Source organism: Pelophylax lessonae (assembly GCF_965119305.1).
Source record: "Pelophylax lessonae genome assembly, chromosome: 2".
Classification (NCBI taxonomy): Eukaryota; Metazoa; Chordata; class Amphibia; order Anura; family Ranidae; genus Pelophylax; species Pelophylax lessonae.
Window position 1 is genome coordinate 666965291 of NC_138769.1, and position 21416 is coordinate 666986706.

General features: G+C 41.5%; 1 protein-coding gene across 8 annotated transcripts in view; it reads right to left on the bottom strand.

Annotated features, from left to right (window-relative positions):
* GRIA4 (glutamate ionotropic receptor AMPA type subunit 4) overlaps positions 1 to 21416 on the bottom strand; it is a 526033-nt gene that overhangs the window by 50918 nt on the left and 453699 nt on the right. For all 8 annotated transcript variants that reach the window (XR_014224898.1, XM_082244804.1, XM_082244803.1 and 5 more), the window contains exons 10-12: positions 17856 to 18062; positions 9495 to 9865; positions 47 to 245 (exon numbers count right to left, since the gene is read on the bottom strand). Coding sequence is in view for 7 of the 8 variants with exons in the window: in XM_082244804.1 (XP_082100930.1) it covers positions 47 to 245; positions 9495 to 9865; positions 17856 to 18062 (777 nt within the window). In the remaining variant the exon portion in view is untranslated. The remainder of the gene's footprint in view (positions 1 to 46; positions 246 to 9494; positions 9866 to 17855; positions 18063 to 21416) is intronic.

Sequence of the window (21416 nt, forward strand, 5' to 3'; positions counted from 1 at the left end):
TGATAGAAACTGACAAACAAATACTGCTATTTGCAGATTCACCTACTTTGAAAAATTCCTTAGTTGACCCAGCATCAAGTGTTCCATATGCAATTTCTGTTTGTTTTGCAAGGTCTTCAGCACTTTCTATTGGTGAAACCATTCTTTCAACAGTTAAAAAGGCAGCCAAATTAGCCGTGTAAGATGAGATAATAATGAGGGTAAAGAACCACCATACGCCTCCAACAATGCGACCTGAGAGAGATCTAAACATGAATGTGTCAGTACATGATTTCAGCTGCCATGTTTTAGGTATTCACAGTTCATTACAAACACTTATGAAAAACAGTAGTGCAGAGTACAGTAATGTCATCAAAAAACAAGATATTTTTCAAATTAAAGACCACCTATACTTGAGTCATAAGGAAAATGGCATGAAGAGCATTTCCATCTTCAAGTTTTGTGTTTTAGTAGACTCTGTCACATTGTCCATTCACAGCAAAGTGACAGCTTTTCTTGAAGGAACAACCTCCTATTCTAATCTACTTATCAACTGCAAGGCCTAAACACTGCATCCTGAGAAGTCACATACTCCCCCATATCCATAAGCACTATTGGCTATGGCAGAGGAACGGAATGGTGGCACTGCAGAGGTAAGTATCATTAGGTGACCTATTCTAATCATATGTGCCTTTATGTTTTCTCACTGTTGAAAGATGAGGGCATTAAAGGACTTATCCTTTTTACACCTCACTTCCTCCAGCATTTTGAACATTGGTTATAATTACTTCTGCCCAGGAACCTTTACTGTGAAGCCTGTTTGGTGCAGCACAGCCTCTGGATTACATTTTCAGAAACACTCTTGTATGGGCCTCTGCCCAAATGCATGGCCTCCATTCACTGGGAAACCCATCTGTCAGCCTGTCAGACTACTGTTAGGCTTACTGCCACCTAGGGCGCAGCCACAGCCGCTGATTTCCCTACCCTCCACCGCAGGGACATAGATAAGAGGGGGTCAGGGGGGTCCAAACCCCCCTGAGCATCCATTAATATCACAGCAGCTAGTCTAATATAGCTTTTCAGCTGTGGGTGCCACACTGCCACACACCAGCCTGTCTTCTCCATGCTGTTGGTAGGCAGGGTGGCCTGGCAGGGACAGTGATACAGATCATCCTGTAACATAATATATGTGTTCCCAGCCTGCCTGAATTGTGAAATAACATGCGAGGACTCGGGATGTCCTGTGTGATGTCAGGAGGGAGGGACTTATGAGCTTCAGCTACCCATCATCTGAGAAGGCAGCAGGGGTTTGTGCCACTGCCTCCTCAAACAATGGGCACACAAAGTGCACTATCTATCATTGTAATTCAATCTTTATACTGCGGGCTTCCTGTCTTAGTGGGTGCGGGGTGAAGCGGCTCTGATGTGAGGAGAAGACTGTACACAAGATCCAGAACTGCATGCAGTGAGTGAAGTTTCTGCAGTGATTGAGGTGAGGAAAGAGAAAGTGTTTTGCCCCAAAAGAAATAAAGAACAAACGGGGCACTGCCTGTGCCCCCCTTTAATAACACTCATTGTCATACCACCCATATTCTTGTCCCTTTATTGTGGTGACAGTAACCTGACATCTGTGCAGCATAGGTTTTAGCTTACTGTCACCATTGTAAAAGGACAGAAATATAGGTGGTATTACAATGAGTGATATTAGGCTGGACAGCTACACTCCAGTGGCCAACTTTAGGGCCCATTCACAATAGGCACTGCATGTGAAGCATACAGGAAAGCTATGTGGTTCCTGTGCGCTCCACGTGCAGTTGTGTGCATTTTTTTTCCCTTAGCTGGTCTTGCCCCGGGTGAAAAATAGTCTAGCACAGGCCCTGCTGTCAGGGGATCTCAAGATTAGTCCATTCATATTTTCCTAGACAAAATCTGCCAGAAAATAAATTATGGAATGCATTTGGAATGTTGTAGCTCTTACCCTCTATTGAACACTAATAATAATAAAACACAGATAATTCCAGTGTCATTTGGAGGACACATTTCCCTGTTAAAGTTGTAGATATCTGTAAAGATCGATCAGAGAATCAAACCATGTCCTACTCTACTGAAAATCAATAAAGCCCAGAGATGTAACTTCAGAAACCAGATTATGTGGCCGGCGTGGGTGGCCATGAAAATGACATTGCTAGAGTGGAGGGGTGTATAGTTCAGCTTTAGGCTTGAGACATACATCACAACTTGACTATACAATCTCCTTTAGGCTCACAACACACATGACAATCTGCTTTTACAATCCAGTTTAAATCCACCAAAACTATGTATTGCAAAGACCTGCCTGATGGGATACAACTTAATTCAAAAGATTGGGTAGGTTCTTACATAGTTCTGTTAAATCTAAACTTGACTGAGCAAAGATTGTATGGTCAGATGTATGATGACCTTCAGAGCTAAAATTGACCTTCAGAGCTACCAGAAACTATATAATGCCAGGGCCTGTCCAATCAATACATTGAATTATGTCCAACCAAGCAAGCTCCTGTACTACCCAGTTGTTTAAGTTTTTTTTTTTTTTAAATCAAACAGCTTTTTATTAGAAATAATACAACCAATTACAAGGCGATTACATTGAGGTAGTAGTTGTTTTAGGTTTAACGGAGATTGTACAATCAGATTTTATGGCTACTATGTTTTAAAAGGACCAGGGAATGTAGATCTAGGTTTTTACCCAGTTCTATCTAAATAATACATATTTTATTGCAGAACCACATAAAAGGCAGTGGGCTGGAGTTCCTAGCTTGTAACACTGTTAATAACAGAAGAAGGAGGTTTCTTTACATATGACCTAAGCCTAGTACACACGGGCCGAATGTCGGTCAGCATTGGCCGGTTCAATAGAAACTGGCCGACATAAAGCCCATGTGTACTGCAGCCGGTCCTACAGAACCGAAAAAGGTCTGCCGATCGACTCCCGATCAGCACTCTCAGCCAATGGCTAGTATCCTGGCAGGAGGGCCTGTTCCCTTGTCAGAACACAATAGAAAAACAGGGGAGATCACTGTACTAACATTGCATAGCCCTTACCTGAGCAGTCAGGTTTTTTTTTTTTGTTCAGCCCACTGGGCTGAATGAAAAAAAAAAAATTGTAGTGTTTATGAGGTTTTAGAGATGAAAGGATGTCCTCGGAATATTGCAGGTGGTGGTGGTAAAGCTGTGAGCCCCCCTTCCCCCCCCAAGCCTGGAACTGATTACAATGTGACTGCTGACTCTACAATAAATTTGGAGACGTACAGCTTCTACAGCTTGTCTGCCTCTTGGCAATTGTTTTCTGTAAGTTTCCCTGGGTGTTTGTAAAGCATTTTCTCTGTGGAGACAAATCTTTTACTCATCTTTGATAAATTATTTAGTGATTTTACTTATTTACTGAGCCCTCCTAAGAGGTAAAGCTTCAGTTGACTGTACATTTGTACAGCTTTATTTATACAGCATTAGGTATTACTATATAGGGCACATATAAATCCGTAGCAATAAAATATTCAAACAAAAAGGCTATGTCATAAAAATTCTCACAGATGGCTGCAGAGAAAGGAAATCTCTGTGTTGTGTGCCCACAAAGATGTCAGAAAATTGACAGTTTTTTTCCACAGTCCTTCACAGTCCCTATTAATGGTTTAAGGGGGGACTCCAGCCAAACAGCTAAATACACAAATGAAATATATATACTGTGTATACTATATATATATTTATATATATTTTATTTCTATTTTTAGCAGTTTACAAAATACAAAGTGAGCGAACAGAAGAAAAGTCTAAATCAAATAATTATTTGGTGTAACTACCCTTTGGCTACACACCAGCATCAATTCTTACACTTGCATGCTTTGCACTAAGTCAGGGATTTTGTAGGATTGGAGTCAGGTGTAGGATTACCCATTATACAAAGCACATGCTAATGATCATCAATTTCATATGTAGGTAAAGAGGCTTAAAACAGGGTGAGGAACACCTAAACTCTGCTACTAAGGTGAGATTGTGGAAGACAGATTTATGTCACAGTGTCAGGACCCAGACTTGAACCTGGGACCTCCAGTGTGTCTGCCAATGACTCTACTTGCTGAGCCAGCTGGAATGCTGGACAGCTCCTTGGACAAAACCTTGAATGATACTGCTGTGAATCTTTATTACCTTGAACCTTGAACCCTTTGCTCCTCCCATGAACTTCCTGTTATAAGCCATGTCTTTGCACTTCCTAGTTGCCAGAATATTGTGCCTTAAACAGCCGATATCTCGCTTTTCTCTCCTGCTGCCGTCCGTATCTTTGCTATCATCCGTTATCGACACTTGGCTTGTTCCTCGACTACGCTTTTGCCTAATCCCGAACTGCAACTACTTGTTACCGACCTTTGGCTATTCCTAGACTACGCTTCTGCTTGATCCTGACCTGCTATATCTGCTACTGGACCCTGGCTTGCTCACCTCCTGGTAGGGCGATCCTGAGGACCGCGACCTGGTACTAACACGCAGCAAAATCCATCTCCACCATCAGGAGTGCTGGTGAACACCGGTTAGTACTTAGATTCCGCACCTCAGGTGAGCCTGCGTCATCTGCCAGTGTGACCTGCCTGTGTGCCTATCCAGCTGGTTCCTGTGTAAGCTGCTATAGCTATTGGTCTTCGAGCCTGACCCCAGATCGTGACACACAGGTCATACACCATGGCAGGACTGAGTACAGCAACAAGACACAAAGTAGTCTTACTGCAACTCTTAATTTACAACCCCTGCTTAAAACCTTTGAACAGTACATAGTTACATAGTTAGTGAGGTTGAAAAAAGACACCAGTCCATCCAGTTCAACCTATGATGTGTGTGTGTGTTTGCTTTTAACCGTACATTGTATACACCTGTATGTTGTGGTCTTTAAGGTGCCCATCTAATAGTTTTTTGAAACTATCGATGCTCCCTGCTGATACGACTGCTTGCGGAAGAGAATTCCACATCCTTACTGCTCTGACAGTGAAGACCCCCTACGTACTTTAAGGTTAAACCACCTTTCCTCTAGTTTTAGTGAGTGGCCACGTGTCTTATTGTATTCCCTTTCTCTGAATAGTTTATTTCTTATGCTAGAGTCCCCAGTACAGTATTTATACATTGATATCATATCCCCCCTTAATCGTCTCTTCTCCAGAGAGAATAAGTTCAGTGCTTGTAGTCTTTCCTCATAGCTGATGTCCTCCATTCCCCTAATTATTTTTGTTGCCCTTCTCTGGACTCTTTCCAGTTCCAGCACATCCTTCCTGAGGACCGGTGTCCAGAACTGGACAGCATACTCCAGATGTGGCCGGACCAGAGTCTTGTAGAGAGGGAGAATAATCTCTTTATTTCTGGAGTGAATCCCCTTTTTTATGCATCCCAGTATTCTGTTGGCTTTGCTTGCAGCGGCTTGGCATTGCATGCCACTGCCAAGCCTGTTGTCTACCAGTACCCCCAGGTCCTTTTCCATCTTAGATTCACCCAGAGGTTCCCCCCCTAGAGAGTAGCTTGCTTTCTGGTTTCTGGCCCCCAAGTGCATTACTTTACATTTTTCAACATTAAACCTCATCTGCCATATAGTTGCCCACCCCATTATTTTATTCAGGTCCGCTTGTAAGGTTTCCACATACTGCATAGACGATATTGGCATGCTTAGTTTAGTATCATCCGCAAATACTGAGATTGTACTAGATATCCCCTCCTCTAGATCATTTATGAATAAATTAAACAAGATTGGCCCCAGGACAGAACCCTGGCGGACCCCACTTTCTACACCCGCCCAATCCAAGTACTCCCCATTAATCACCACCAGTAGTGTATATATATATATATATATATATACAGTATCTCAAAAAAGTGAGTACACCCCTCACATTTTTAGTAAATATTTTATTATATCTTTTCATGTGACAACACTGAAGAAATGACACCTTGCTACAATATAAAGAAGTGAGTGTACAGCTTGTATAACAGTGTAAATTTGTTGTCCCCCTCAAAATAAATCAATACACAGCCATTAATGTCCAAACTGCTGGCAACAAAAGTGAGTACACCCCTAACTGGAAATGTCCAAATTGGGCCCAACATGTCAATATTTTATGTGGCCATCATTATTTTCCAGCACTGCGTTAACCCTTTTGGGCATGGAGTTCACTAGAGCTTCACAGGTTGCCACTGGAGTCCTCTTCCACTCCTCCATGATGACATCATGAGGCTGGTGGATATTACAGACCTTGTGCTCCTCCACCTTCAATTTGAGCATGTCCTACAGATGCTCAATAGGGTTTAGGTCTGGAGACATGCTTGGCCAGTCCATCACCTTTACTCTCAGCTTTTATAGCAAGGCAGTGGTCATCTTGGAGGTGTGTTTGGGGTTGTTATCATGTTGGAATACTGCCCTGCGGCCCAGTCTCCAAAGGGAGGGGATCATGCTCTGCTTCAGTATGTCACAGTAAATGTTGGCATTCATGGTTCCGTCAATGAACTGTAGCACCCCAGTGCCGGCAGCACTCATGCAGGCAGACCATGACACTCCCACCACCATGCTTGACTGTAGACAAGACACAGTTGCCTTTGTACTCCTCACCTAGTATGCCGCCACACATGCTTGACACCATCTGAACCAAATAATTTTATCTTGGTCTCATCAGACCACAGGACATGGTTCCAGTAATCCATGTCCTTAGTCTGCTTGTCTCTTTAGCAAACAGTTTGCAGGCTTTCTTGTTCATCATCTTTAGAAGAGGCTTCCTTCTGGGACAACAGCCATGCAGACCAATTTGATGCAGTGTGCGGCATATAGTCTGAGCATTGACAGGCTGACCCCCCACCCCTTCAACCTCTGTAGGAATGCTGGCAGCACTCATAGGTCTAATTCCCAAACTCAACCTCTGGATATGACTCTGAGCATGTGCGCTCAACCGCCTTGGTCGACCATAGCGAGGCCTGCTCTGAGTGGAACCTGTCCTGTTAAACCGCTGTATGGTCTTGGCCACCATGCTGCAGCTCAGTTTCAGGGTCTTGGCAATCTTCTTATAGCCTACGCCATCTTTATGTAGAGCAACAATTCTTTTTTTCAGATCCTCAGAGAGTTTTTTTAGCATGATGTGCCATGTTGAACTGCCAGTGACCAATATGAGAGAGCGAGAGCGATAACACCAAATTTAACACACCTGCTTCCCATTCACACCTGAGACCTTGTAACACTAACGAGTCACATGACACCGGGGAGGGGAAATGGCTAATTGGGCCCAATTTAGACATTTTCACTTAGGGGTGTACTCGCTTTTGTTTAGACATTAATGGCTGTGTGTTTAGTTATTTTGAGGGGACAGCTTATTTACACTGTTATACAAGCTGTACACTCACTACTTTAAATTGTAGCAAAGTGTAATTTCTTCAGTGTTGTCACATGACACATGAAAAGATATAATAAAATATTTTTTAAAAAAATGTGAGGGGTGTACTCACTTTTGTGAGATACTGTGTATCTATCTATCTATCTATCTATCTATCTATCTATCTATCTATCTATCTATCTATCTATCTATCTATCTATCTATCTATCTATCTATCTATCTATCTGTCTGTCTGTCTGTCTGTCTGTCTATCTATATAATCTTTATATATTTTTACACACACACATATATATATATATATATATATATATATATATATATATATATATATATATTAGATAGATAGATAGATAGAACACAAATATATGGTGAACCTATTCAGAGGAGCGATACACCACAGCAAGTTTGACCCGGGAGCAGAGTCTGCGTGTGCACAGTGGAATTTTATTATCTTTCTAGTCTTGCACAAGTAGATTGTGAAAAGTGCCCTGCAGTCTCCCAAAAGGAAATTGAGAGGGATGTAAGAACTATACTATTGACCTGGAATCCATAATGAGGAGCTGAGTAGTACAGTTAAAGTACAGATCTTTGCGGCTATAGCAGCTTCCACTCTCCTGGGAAGGCTTTGACAGGATTTTAGAGTGTTCTGTGGTAATTTGTGCCTATTGTCAGACAAAAAGACCTGGCTAGCAATCAGCATTTCCAATTCATCCCAAAGGTGTTCAGTATGGTTGAGATCAGGGTTCTGTGCAAAGCTTTTGAGGTCCTGCACATCAGACCATGACTTTAGTTTTGACTTTGGTTCTGGTGTTGTGCACAAGTACCCAGTTATGCTGGGGACAGAAAATACCTTCTCCAAACTGTTGCCACAAGGTAGGAAGTTCACAACTGTCTGAAATGTTTTGTAGGAGGTAGCAGTAACAGTATCCTTCACAGGCAACAGTATCCTTGGATATTCTAATCAAAGTGAACAGAAAAGCGTCACTTTATTTTCTAAGATATATAAACATCCACTTTGCGAACTAAACAGTTATTTATTTAGTAAATCCACCCCAGTAGGTAAATATAATACTTCTAAGTAGTATAGTTGTCATGTTTACTGGCATTGTTCATAAATAGTGTTTTTTTCAGAAGAAACCTACACTTAGGTGCAATTATGTTTTCATATGTGACTATCTTTCCATTTATGCATGTTTGTGCTCTTAAATATATTAGAATAAATTGGCTCACATTTGTATTTGAAATAGCCTTTGTCAATTTCCCCTTTAAAGTGTATGCTAGTTGACTTGCATGGTCAGTTTGCATCCTAGGGTGTGCCTATATGTTCCATAGTCAGTTTATTGGCTACACCCTCTACCCAACCCTGCCTTGTGGATTGACAGCGTCTTCCAGCCTCATTATCACACCGCAGCTGCTCCCCACCCCATGAAAGTATAATATCGTGCAGGCGCAGTGTGGAAACTAAAGACCTATGAAGATGGATATAAACAAATACTCATATTTCAAATAAATGAAATAATTAAAATGTGCACATAAAAAAACGGTGTCTAGTCTATGGGGTAGCACAGCAGCTAAGTGGTTTTCACTTTCGCATAGCAGCACTAGGGTCATTGGTTTGAATCCCAGCCCTAGCACTACCTGCCTGTACGTTCTCCCTGTGCCTGTGTGGGTTTTCTCCGACACTCCTAAGACATGCTTTGGTTAATTGGCTCCTGTCTAAATAGGTCCTAGAATGTGCATGTACGTGAGCTAGGAACCTTAGTTTGTAAGCTCCTTAAAGGCAGGGACTGACATGAATGTATAATAAACATGCAAAGTGCTGTGTAAATTTATGGCACTATATAAGTACCTGTAATAATAATAATAATAATAATATGTTGAGTACTCCAGCCCTGGGATCTGCAATAGACATTAAAACTGCATCCTGAATGAGCCAAGAAATGTTCTGCTATTGCTGAGCACCCAGAGTCTTCCTCCATTCCAATGTGGGCAAAAACAATTCACCAAACACTTGTTTTTACTGTAGGAATGTATCATATTTATATGTCAGAGGTATAAAAAAAAATCTTAAAATTGCAGTGCTTGTACAATCTAAACAATCTGACATGCTTGGAGATTTTGCATACAAACCTTGGTGATATATCACATCCTTGTTGCATGAAGGCTCCAAGGGAAAACCAAAGACTATTGAAAATCCCAAATTCATTTGGAGGTTGGTCACTGGGTCCTTCCTTCCCATCTTCTGGTTCTTCCGTATGCCACTCATATGGACTAAATCGGCTTACAAGGAAAAGGACCACGCTGACGCCAATGTAGGCAAAAACAATGCACATCCAAATTTCATAAGCCAATGGGTCCAAAAATGAAAAGACTCCTGGTTTTGATTTTTGTGGCTTTTTTATCATAATGGAAATTCCTAAGCTCATGAAAGGTTTAGAGAAATCGATGACCTCCTCTCGCACCAGGGTGATAGTCAAAGGAGCCACAGCAATCTCAGCTTTCTGTAAAACAGAGGTGATCATTTTTTAACATTTTAATACATTTTCCTTAAGAACACATGATATTTATAGTAATCTAGGCGCTCTATACCTGGATAATCTACCAATGTTCCCTCATAACCAAACAAGAACTCATCCATGCATTAATCGATTAACAAATTATGCAAACTTGAACAATGGATTTTGAATGAACTTTTATTTTAGATCCCATAGCTTAGACCTATTTAGTTTACACATCTAATATAACCATTATTAAGTTTGTAAAACCATTTGAAGAAATGTGCAGAATGATGATAATACAATGTAGTCCTGCCGAGTTTTACAAAAACAAAACCATTCAACTTTTTTTTCTTGTAACTGTAGTAGTACAAAAGATCAAAGAAGAATTATTTCACAGGTTTATTACAGTGTCATCAATTACAACACCCATTTGCTGACATAAAACTATGTAAAATTAATTGTAAGTAGGTACTGTGACAATGCAGTTATCTGTCAAGGTGTATGTCACCCAGGATTCTCAACTAGCCATATTTTGGGACTCCAGGGTGCTTGTCTAATCTGGAGGAAACTGTTTGGTCAGTTTCCTCCGTGCTTAGTAAAACTCGATTGGGGACCTGAAAACCGAATTTTTTGCATTGATCCGTGTGGGAGGAAATCTCCAATCCTAGGACCAGGTTTTAGGAATAGCCAGGACACTGATTATGCAGGTGGGTTCTGGTCTTTTTGTAGAGTCAGGACCAGGGTTCTGGGCTCCCCCCTCCTGAGGAGTCCATGTGAGTGCAAAGGAGCAGTCACATATGTACATGTCTGCAAGGTGCACTCTGACAGAAGGCCCAAGTCTGTGAGCTGTAGCAGTAGGGAAGTTGTGAAAGAGAGAGTGCTAAAAGAGGTACGGCATTTGTACATGAAACCAGGGACACTGGTACATGGTCAGGAGGAACAAAGCACAAAGCTTCAGCAGTGGTGCTGCTAAAGAGAGCAAGGAGGCTGAATTGTACTTAATTTTTTCATTGATGGTGGAAACCCCTCTGTGAGCAACTGTTTGTTTTATTAGACATTTTTTCTTTCTTCCTCTGCAATAAAAGTGGGCCAACAGGCCCTTAAACAGCACAACCAACTGGTATGGTTTTCACTCACTGGTGAGCTCTACACTAAAGATAAACAACCCCCAAACATCAGAAGTGGTTGTCGGATGCAGGCAAAGCAGTGGAATTTCCAGATCCTCGCATGCTATGCCAGTATTTTTTTTTGCCAGTAATTGCTTGTGTTCTGCAGTGTATGCAGATATTGTACCTGGAAGGAAGAGGACCCTTAAAGAGAAAGTGCTCCAGTTGTTGTTCTGTTGAGTGGAGTGACTGTGAGTAAGGGTGTCCAGAGAGAGAGTCCACCAATGTTTGAATCTGCAGTGGACCGGTGCAAACGATACCTGGAAGGAGGAGCTGTAGTGGAGATTTGGCTCAGTGTCCCCACAAAGAGGTCTGTGAGTACCTGTCAGCTGAGTCACCAGGAGGGAAACCCCCTGGAAAGAAGGTCTGTTGGTACCCTTGGCAATGGGAATAAAAATCCTGTAGGGGATGCTGGAGAATCCATGGCGCCTGAGAGGGTGGTTGTCAGTCCACCCTGTGCTTGGATGGGGAAAGTTGCCAAGGAAAGTGCAGCAAAGGACTGGTTTATAAGATGACATACTCCAATGAAGATGACGACACCTTTAACTGTGGTGGGTATGACTGTCTGTAATAAAACAATGGTTGGAACTGCTACTGTCATATTGAGATGAACTGGTTATGAGACTGTCTATGATAATGTGGGAGTGACCTCAGCTAGTGGGTCTACTGAGTGTGCTCTTGAGAGTGGCTTTTCCCTGTGTAGTACCCTGTACAGTGGTAAGGCAAGGGTTAAAGATCAACTTGCACTTTTGTTGGTGACTAAATGTAATGTGTTAAATGTCCCAGGGGTTCAAATTGGTAGTGGGCTAGGACAGCCCACAAGAGCTAGAAATGCTGATAATGTTCATGGCAATGAAAAGTTTGCTGCTGTTGGGAAAATCCTGGGTTCTTGAAGAGCAAAAGCTGCGATTAAAGATGGGCCATTTCCCATAGCAACTGGTGGTAAGACAGCACAACAGTTGTCCCTATAAATCTCCAGGGAACAAAATTTATTGGAGCCAGAGGTTGCCCTGAACAACTGTGATGTTACCCTGGTGAGGCAGAGTGGAACTGCACTTTTTAATAGGAGTGTGTTGCTGCAATCTGCTAATACTAAAGGTGTTCAGGTAAATAGTGGGTTAATACAGCCTGCTAAAAATGCAAATGTGTATGTAACGCATGAAGTGCCGCAAAAGCAAGGTGGAGGGGGTGAGGTGTTGCAACTTGCTGTTGAAAAACATGTGTTACCAAAGCCTGACATGTGCAATGGGTCTGTAACTAAGCCCATCTGTTTTTATGTGTCTCCTTGGCTAGATGGATTGGTGCTGAGGAGCAATGGTGAATGGAGGCCATATTCAATGAATTGGAATAGTTGGGGTAAAAAGCTAATCTCAGTGGAAAATGAGGCTGTTATGTGTAAAACTAAGGTGGACACTGTTTCTGCTGTGCCAGCAGGAGAGTCTGCAGAACAGCCTGTAGCTAAGGGCATGGTGGCTGCTGCAGAGATTAACTCTCATGAGACAGAAGGACCAGATAAGGGCAAACAGATGTTAGTATGGAGTGTCAAACTCACCTTGTCACTGGTAATGGTCGGGAGCAGCTCACTAATGCTGAGCCTGAGAAGTTGAGAATGAGACCAGCACCTGGTTATCTCCAGCTGGGAGGAGGTCCCTTTTAAAAGTTGCAACTTCTCTTCTCAAGTCTCAGCGGGTAAGTCTCATTGCATTCCCAATGTCATAAAAGTCTTTAGGAAAGACTTCAGTCTGGAGTCAAGGCGATGGTTCATAACAAAAGTAGTAAAGGACATGCTTGAATTTTGGGATGTACAGCCAATCTAAACCAGGGTAGCTTCTCCACAGTCAGATGGTCTGGTACTGCGGAGTACCACTAGGTGGAGCACTGAGTGACAGGCTGTTCTGAACAAAGGAGGACAAGACATAAATAGTTTGGTTCAGAATTTATTAATGATGTTGAAAGTTGCCTTTGAATATGCTGCTGGACTACTTCCTGTAAATATGGTATATGGGAGATGCGTCTAAAATGTTCAAGGTTTCACCTTCTAACAGCCAGATAGAAAGCATTTCTGCTGCTATGGTCCAGGGTGGTGCTGGTCAGTTGTCAGTGTCAGTGAAGGGTGCACATACTGCTCCAGTGGTCAAACCACTTGAGACGGAAGGGACAAGCATGGGACAGAAAACAGCAGAGATCCTGACCGTGGCTTTGACAGGGGTGCTTAGAGAAATCAGGGTCACTGGGCCAAAAAGAGGTTTATGTGACAAGTCTGATAAGACACCTGAGATACAGGTAAACATGGTATGTGAAAACTGGCAAAATGGATCAGAAAAGAGCTCAACTGTTGGATTTGGATAGAGATCCAGGTGGTGTTGGAAAAGTTAAGATGGTAGGACAGCTACCTGCAGAGTGTGTGACACTAGGTGAGGTGGCATCTCGTGATGCTCCCGTGGGTGATGGCCACCCTCCGGTGTGTGTGCCATCTGCCTACACTGCCCTAACAAAGGCTGGAAAAGGTGATATTGAGAGGTGTAATAAAGACAATATATCTTTTCATGATAAACTAAATACTGTGTTGATGATTCATGAAGATATGGTGTCCAAAGGTTAATAGAAAGACCAGAAGGACCCAGTTAAAAATTTCAGGAGAGGACATGCTTATGGAAGTGCATCCAGAAAAAGAGTTGGGAAGGTCTCATTCTTTATCTTTAAGGTCTCATTAAAGCCTGTAGCAAAGTGACAGTAGGACTTAGAGAGAGACGCCAAAGGAGGCATTGTGTAGAGTTCCCCTTTAGGAAAAGCAATGTGTTAAGACAGGATTGGACCCCTGTAAGTGAGAGCTGACACATAGGTGCCAAGAGAATTAAGTTGTATGTTTTGCCCTCCAGGTCGATATGGGGGGGGGGGGGGATATGTGATAGTGCAGTTATTTGTCATGATGTATTTTGCCCAGGATTCTCAACTAGGCTCCAGAGTGTTTGTTGAATCTGGTGGAGACTGTTTTCTCAGTTTCCTCTGTGCTTGGTAAATCTTGGTTTAGGACCTTGAATCCGGAGATTACGCAGTGATCTGGGTAGGAGGAAATCTCCAATCCTGGGACCAGGTTTTAGGAATAGCCAGGACACTGATTGAGCAGGTGGGTTCTGGTCTTTTCTGACAGAGCAGACAGAGGGCCCAAGCCTGTAGGCTGTAGCAGGAGGGAAGCCAAAGAGAGAGTGCTAAAAGAGGTATGGCGTTTGTACATGAAACCAGGTGACATTGTTATATGGTCAGGAGGAACAAGGCACAAAGCCCGAGCAGTGGTGCTGCTAAAGAGAGCCAGGAGACTGAATTGTACTTTATTTTTTGCATTGATGGTGGAAACCCCTGTGTGGGCAACTGTTTGTTTTGTTGGTTATTCTGTTTTCTTTCTCTGCAATAAAAGTGGGCCAGCAAGCCCTTAAACGGCACAACTGGCATGGTCTTTACTCACTGGTGAACTCTACATTAAAGCTAAACAACCCTCAAACAACACAATACAAACAAACGTTATTTTATTATTTGCTAAATAATCATTATACATTGGAAACATGTATATTAATTTTGTTGTAATTGGATAATAAATCAACTAAAAATACTTCATAAGCTGCAAATTAATAAAAAGAATTTAAAACAACCTTGTTTGACTCTTAAAATTGAGCTGACATGTCCCTATATTCACCTTTCTGGTGGCCCATGTCTCTTACCTTTCCAGAGCATCGACTAGTCTCCTTAGGCACTTGACACTCCTAGGAGTCTTGGATGCCCTTGTTTCCCTGATATTTGCATGGTCATCCTCTAACCCCAACTTAACTACAGAACCTTGCAGTTCCATAGGGGTGAGAAGATAGAGAATCAGCAGGTGGCAGGGGTCACAGGCACCCATTATTCTTGAAAGTACTGATTGCCAAATAGTCTTACAGAGGCTCAAACACTGCAATTGAGGGGAAGTAGCAGACACAATACACCAGAGGAGTACACTATCTCTTTTTTAGTCTTGATTTTCACAAAAATGATACTTTTACTTTACTTTAAACTTACAGAAAAGACTGACAAAAAACAATCACAGTGACAGAAAAAAATAAGGACAAAAAACCCTACAGTGCTGCTGATCATTACAAAAATAGCCACTAAAACTAAATCATAAATGAGAACAGCTTTGGCTCCTTGTCTGACTCAGGCCCTAGATACTTTTGCAGGGTTCTGTATTGAGACAGGTATTCATTTGTTGAACCTATACAGCCACTGGAATATGTCACTGAAAGAGAACATAACAATAATTTTCCACTTTTGGAGTCAATTTGGAATAACACCTACTTTATCTGTGGTACATATTTTCATTAACATAGCATAACTTAAAAAAAAAAAATAGCTAAACATTGCTACCTTTTTAGTTGCCTATTTCTCACTGAAGCTTTCCCTTCTATGTAATGTTAAGGAAGAAGCTGTGGGAAGTTATGCTTACCATAATTAACCCTGTCTGTATTGTGATGGCAGATTCAGTTATCAGTTGTAAATAAGATTTGAACACTGCCTGTCCTAACTAAAGGGCCGTACACACTTGACGAAAATCGGACAAAATATCCTCCGATTTTTCTCTCTCTTGCTCAGTGTTCATTACCGTTTTTAGTTGACAGTGCATAAATGTTCACGAAATTTCTCGTCCGATTTTTCTTTTTTTGGCACATTTGTTCCTAGACTTCTGGGTTGTCAGCAACTTCAGATCATGCTTGGTCTTTCGTATCCGATTTTTCACGGATGTACTGCATACACATTAAACGAAAATTGGTCGTCTAGGGACGGACGATAAAAATTTTGGTGTTTGTCCCTCCGTTTTTTTTTCGTTGAAAATGTCGGCATCGGCTGCTGAAAGTTTTGTACACACTAGGCGAAAATCGGACGATTTTAACTTGGACGGGAATTTTCGGCAGATTTTCTACTAGTGTGTACCCCACTTTAGGGTTCAAGATCCCAATGCTTTGTTTTTGCATTGTATGTTAAAAACTGTCCCTGTCTGTCCCTGATTTGAACATTCCTGTCTAGGCAAGACAAATTTAAAGAAAGAGTTAAAAATGTAAGAAATCTTTAAAAAATATATATTTTTAGGTATTCTGTGTGAATGGAAACACATAGCAAACATATTGTAGGGTAACCTCTGCTATGTTAAGTGCTGCTCATGATTCCATTCATCCATCTTAGGATTTACAGGTGCAGGCCATAACAGCCAATTTTTGCTCAATTACGGTGCAATATCTTTGTAAAAAGGACCACACACTGATCACATCGCTCACTCAGAATGGCTTTTTTTCCATTTCTGACAGTCCCCATCCACAGCCACATCCCTATAATTCATTTCTCACTATTGTACTATTTTTAATGCTTTCTGTGTTTTATTGCTTTCATTTTTTTTGTACTTCTATGTGGTGGTAAGATCCATGTAAGAATATAAAACATCAATAAACCCCTATTTTGATATAAACCTATAATAAATGTGTCTTTTGATACATGAATGTAAGCTTTTGCCAGTTACTAACAGATGTTTTTGATTGTATTTGATTTATTTTATGGAATGTCCTCCTTCCTTGGCCACCCCCATTTCTACCACAAAACCCAATAAAGTCGAAACACAACAGGAGGTGTGGGTATGGCCAAACATTTGCCTCTGAAGCAGCCGGCCTGTCTGGCGAAACCGGTCATACACCGGCACTTTTGTCTTTCAACCCTCCCCCCCGGGACCTCTCCATGATTTGGTGATTTTTTGACATCCTGGACTATTGTGCTCTCTATGGCTGGATCATTCTGATTTGATTATGGATCATTTGGGACTTTAGCTTGGCTTTTCCTAATGCCTCCTTTGGGACAAATCCTTGGATCCATCCACGGATGAGTATACCCTCAGTTGTTTCTACATTGAATGTTTTGAATATATGAGGATCTTCATGCTTGCATCCAATCTTGCCTGTGTTGTGCGAGGGAGGTATGTGTGCACATATTCATTGACTTTTTCATGACTGTACACTCTATAGAAGTGCCGTTTTAAAGCAGCCTCCTCCAGACCACACACAGATATGCTTCCACTATCCTCTCTACACCAGTGGATACAACTCTTTTACAATTTGGTTTGTCCTAAACTTTCTCAAATGCTCCTACTATCATATGAACTGAATCCCTTCTTGAGCATCTATAAGGAGTTTTTCAAGATTTAATAATTATTCAATTCTCTGCTGCGAACTTCTGTGAAATATCACCATATGAATCCATAAAGGATTAAATACATATTAACCAGTTTTTCCTTATTTCACAATGGCCATACAATTATTTTGATACCCATACATATTTTTGGACCCTGGTTTGCCCAATGTGGATGGGAGGGGGGAGGGAATTGTTTGTTGGTTTTAATTAATTCATGTGTGTCTTTTTTTGTTATGGTTTTTCAATTTGGTACCCTGTATGTTTTAATATCATTTGATTTTTCAATAAAATGTATTTCTGTATTCCAGTGAGTTCTTGATTTTCTTAGTATGGACTGGGTGGTCTGGAGTAATTGAAACCAGTTTATTTTATTCAGTTTTTTCTTCCAGGTGTGGGTATGGGCAGAGACTGTCACATAATAGACTTGGAATAAAACTTTTCTGAAGGAGTGACGTAATCAGTGTGTGGCAGTGTACACAAAAAAATATGAGGGTTTCCCAAATTTGACTGAAAAAATGGAAATACACTTTAAATCTGATTTGTTTGTAACAGAGTGTCTTATTTAGATACTACAGCTATACAATTGTAAAATCTTATTATGTAATTATAAGATATTATATGCTTACCCCATATACAAGCTCTCCCACCATTCCATTCCAGATCTTTGTGTCTGAATCTCTTGCTCCATATTTTCCATCAGGAACAATGGCAATTTTATACTTGATACCAATATGTTTTGCAATTTCATAGGCCAGATCTACACAATATCCTTCAAACTTATCATTTCCTTCCAACAGCTCATGGTTTTTCTTGTACATTACATAAGGGGCTTCCTATAATGAAAAGAGGAAAGCTTGAAAGAGAAACATGCGTGGAATGATTTGAAGTGGAGGTGCCTTATGTTCTCATACAGGTTACAAGGTGTCTACACAATGCTGTTAGCAAATGACATAACCTGAAATACACTAAAAAAAGTTGCTTGCACTGATTACAAGGTCAAAGAGTATTTGCACCTCTAGGCAACACTTTTAATCTAGGATTAGCAAGATTCAGCTCCAACCATAACCTATTAGCTAGAAACAATATACAACAATTACAATGGGATCTGCAAATTTGGACTGAGTAGAACTTCTAAAATAAGATTTCATACAAACTGGACAAATCCCAGCCAAATCCCAGCAAATAGGTTTCAAAAGTTACAGCTGATTCTCAACTTTCATGATCACTGAATTCACAGGTTTCCCGGAACCATAAAAGTTAAAAAACTTAACTGGCCTTATAAGAATGTCTAGGGCAACAACAGTGCTGAAGCATTGGCACCTTGTGACGTCTACACACGCTCAGGCCATGCACAGGGCCTCAACCCCCCAAATCAAGATTAAGGCCTGCCTCCTTCTGCTACTAATGCCACCTCCATGGTATTACCTTTCAAATAGCAGAACCTCTACTGCCCATGAACGCTATGTCATTTAACAGTGGATGATCAAATGCGGACCTTAGTGCCCGGAAGTGGTGGGGCATAACTTCAACATGGATATCTTTTATAGCCACTACTAAAATAGATTATTTACTTTGACACTGTTGTGACCTTAGTCCCTTTTTAAAGCAGGTCGGGATCACTTTAAATTATAGAATAATCTTAGTTTCCGTTCTGGTAACAGAATAAATAATTATAAAAAAGCACAGTTTCAAATGCCACATGGCTTCAGACTACACCTGGGGTAAGGTGATAGTTTGGGACTTACTTTGCCTTGATATTTCATGACAACACACACACTTCAACAGCCCTCTCACAGCTGGCAATCTACTGTACGTAGATTACAGTACATATACATTTATGAATTTGCAAATACATAAAGGTGAAAATACCCTTTAAAATGCAGTGCATTTTCCATTGGGTTTAAAATTTATACAAACAAAAACTTTTAACAAACACTTTAATGTAATGAAGACAGCATATAGACTGAAAAGTACTAAAATAACAGTATATTGATGTTACAACACTTTTCTAATTATACAACAAAATGCACAAAGGATTACACAGTTTAAACTACAAGGAGCAAAAAGATGTAAAAACAACAGTTACAGTGTTCAACAAATATGAAATGTGTATATAGGTGCCCATTATAGTTTTTCCAATTGTACTTATGATATTCAAATATACAAATATGCTTTTTATTTCATGCCATGCCACGTTTCACTGATTCATTTTGGTTATGAATTTCAGTGGAAATAGAAAGTATCACCTGATTTCTCTGCAACTACCAACACTTGGATTACAAGAGATTTACTGGTAACCAAATTTTTTTTAATGTTAAAGGAACTATTTTTCCCCATCACTTTAAGGTCAACACAGAGGACAAGGGGGCACTCTTTACGTCTAGAGGAAAACAGATTTTTTCTCCAAATACAGAAAGGTTTCTTCACCATAATAGCTGTGAAAATATAGAATAGACTCCCTCCAGAGGTGGTTCTGGCTAGCTCACTAGATTGCTTTAAAAAAGGCCGGGATTCTTTCCTGGGTGTACTTAATAAAAGTGGGTAATAATATTTATAGGTAAAGTTGATCCAGGGAATATCCAATTGCCTCTTGGGGGGATCAGGAAGGAATTTTTTTCACCTGCGGTAGCAAATTGTGTCAGGCTTTACTGGGGTTTTTTCACCTTCCTCTGGATCAGCTGTCTGTATAGGATTGTGTATATGGGATCGTATGGTTGGGTTTTCAATACTGTTTTTTTTTTTTCATTGGTTGAGCCAGATGGACTTGTGTCTTTTTTCAACCTGACTAACTATGTAACTTACTGTTTAAGTTATGTGAACTAAAACAAACTATATGTAATAAATATATATATATATATATATAAATTATATTAACGGATTTATAGGCAAATTACTATATCATCATAATAAAACTTCAGTTTTTTAAAAACTTCAAAATACAATTTGTTGAAAATTATTATAAAAGTATTATTTCTACTTAAAGGAGAAGTATGGTCAAATATATTTTGGCTATACTTCTCCTGTAGGTCACAGGAGTGCAGCTTGTTCTGCACCTCTGTGACCCATTTTCAGCTGACAGCAGGCTAAAGCCTACTGTTGGCTGACATCACTCAGCCGAGCCAGGCTTGAGAAAGATCTCTACTTTACATTCGGGATCCACCTACATGTCTGGATCAGCGGCTGCCTCAGCCTCTCAGCGAGCCACTGAGAGCCAGCCTCTCCACAGCCCAGTGCTCCAGGGGGGCAGAGCAGAGAGCCGGTTCTCAGTCTTTGAGCCAGCGGGGGACAAATGCACAGGGCTGATACAAGGATTTTTGACACCCTAGGCGATACCTCCTTTTGCCGCCCCCTTGGCTCAGCCCCTGACTCCACCCCTTCAACCTGCCTATGTATACACCATCTTTTTAATGACTGTTACTTTTTTGGGGGTGGAGTCAGTCACAAGCCCATGGCATGATACGTATGCAGCGTATGAAGGAGCCTAGGGGTGGCGGGGTGGAGATTTTTGCGGCGTCTCTCCGCCTATTTCTTCACCCCCAAATCCATCCTCCCCAACTCCTCCATCCTAATCACACTCCCCAGATACCACCCCACCCTGATCACATGCCTGGACACCTCCCATTCTAATCACACCCCCCCACTCCGATCAAAACCCCTAGATACCCCTCCATCCTGATCACACACCTCCAGATACCCCAACTTTGATCACACCCCCCCAGATACCCCTCCATCCTGATCAAACACCCTAAGATACCCCACCCTTATCACACACCCAGATACCCCACTCCACTCTGATCACATCCCCCCGATACTACCCACTCTGATCACCCCCCCCAGATACCCTCTGACTCTGATAACACCCCCAGATACCCCCCACTCTGATCACACCCCCCCCGATACCCTCTGACTCTGATAACACCCCCAGATACCTGCCCCCACTCTGATCACACCCCCCTGGATACCCCCACTCTGACCACCCCCCAGGTACCCCCCACTCTGATAACACCCCCAGATACCCCCCCAACTCTGATAACATCCCCAATTACCCTCCTCACTCTGATCACACTCCCATAGATTCCCCACCCACTCTGATCACACACCCCCAGATAACCCCCACACTCTAAACACACCACCTAGATACCCCCCAACTCTGATAATACCCCCCTAGATACCAACCACTCTGATCA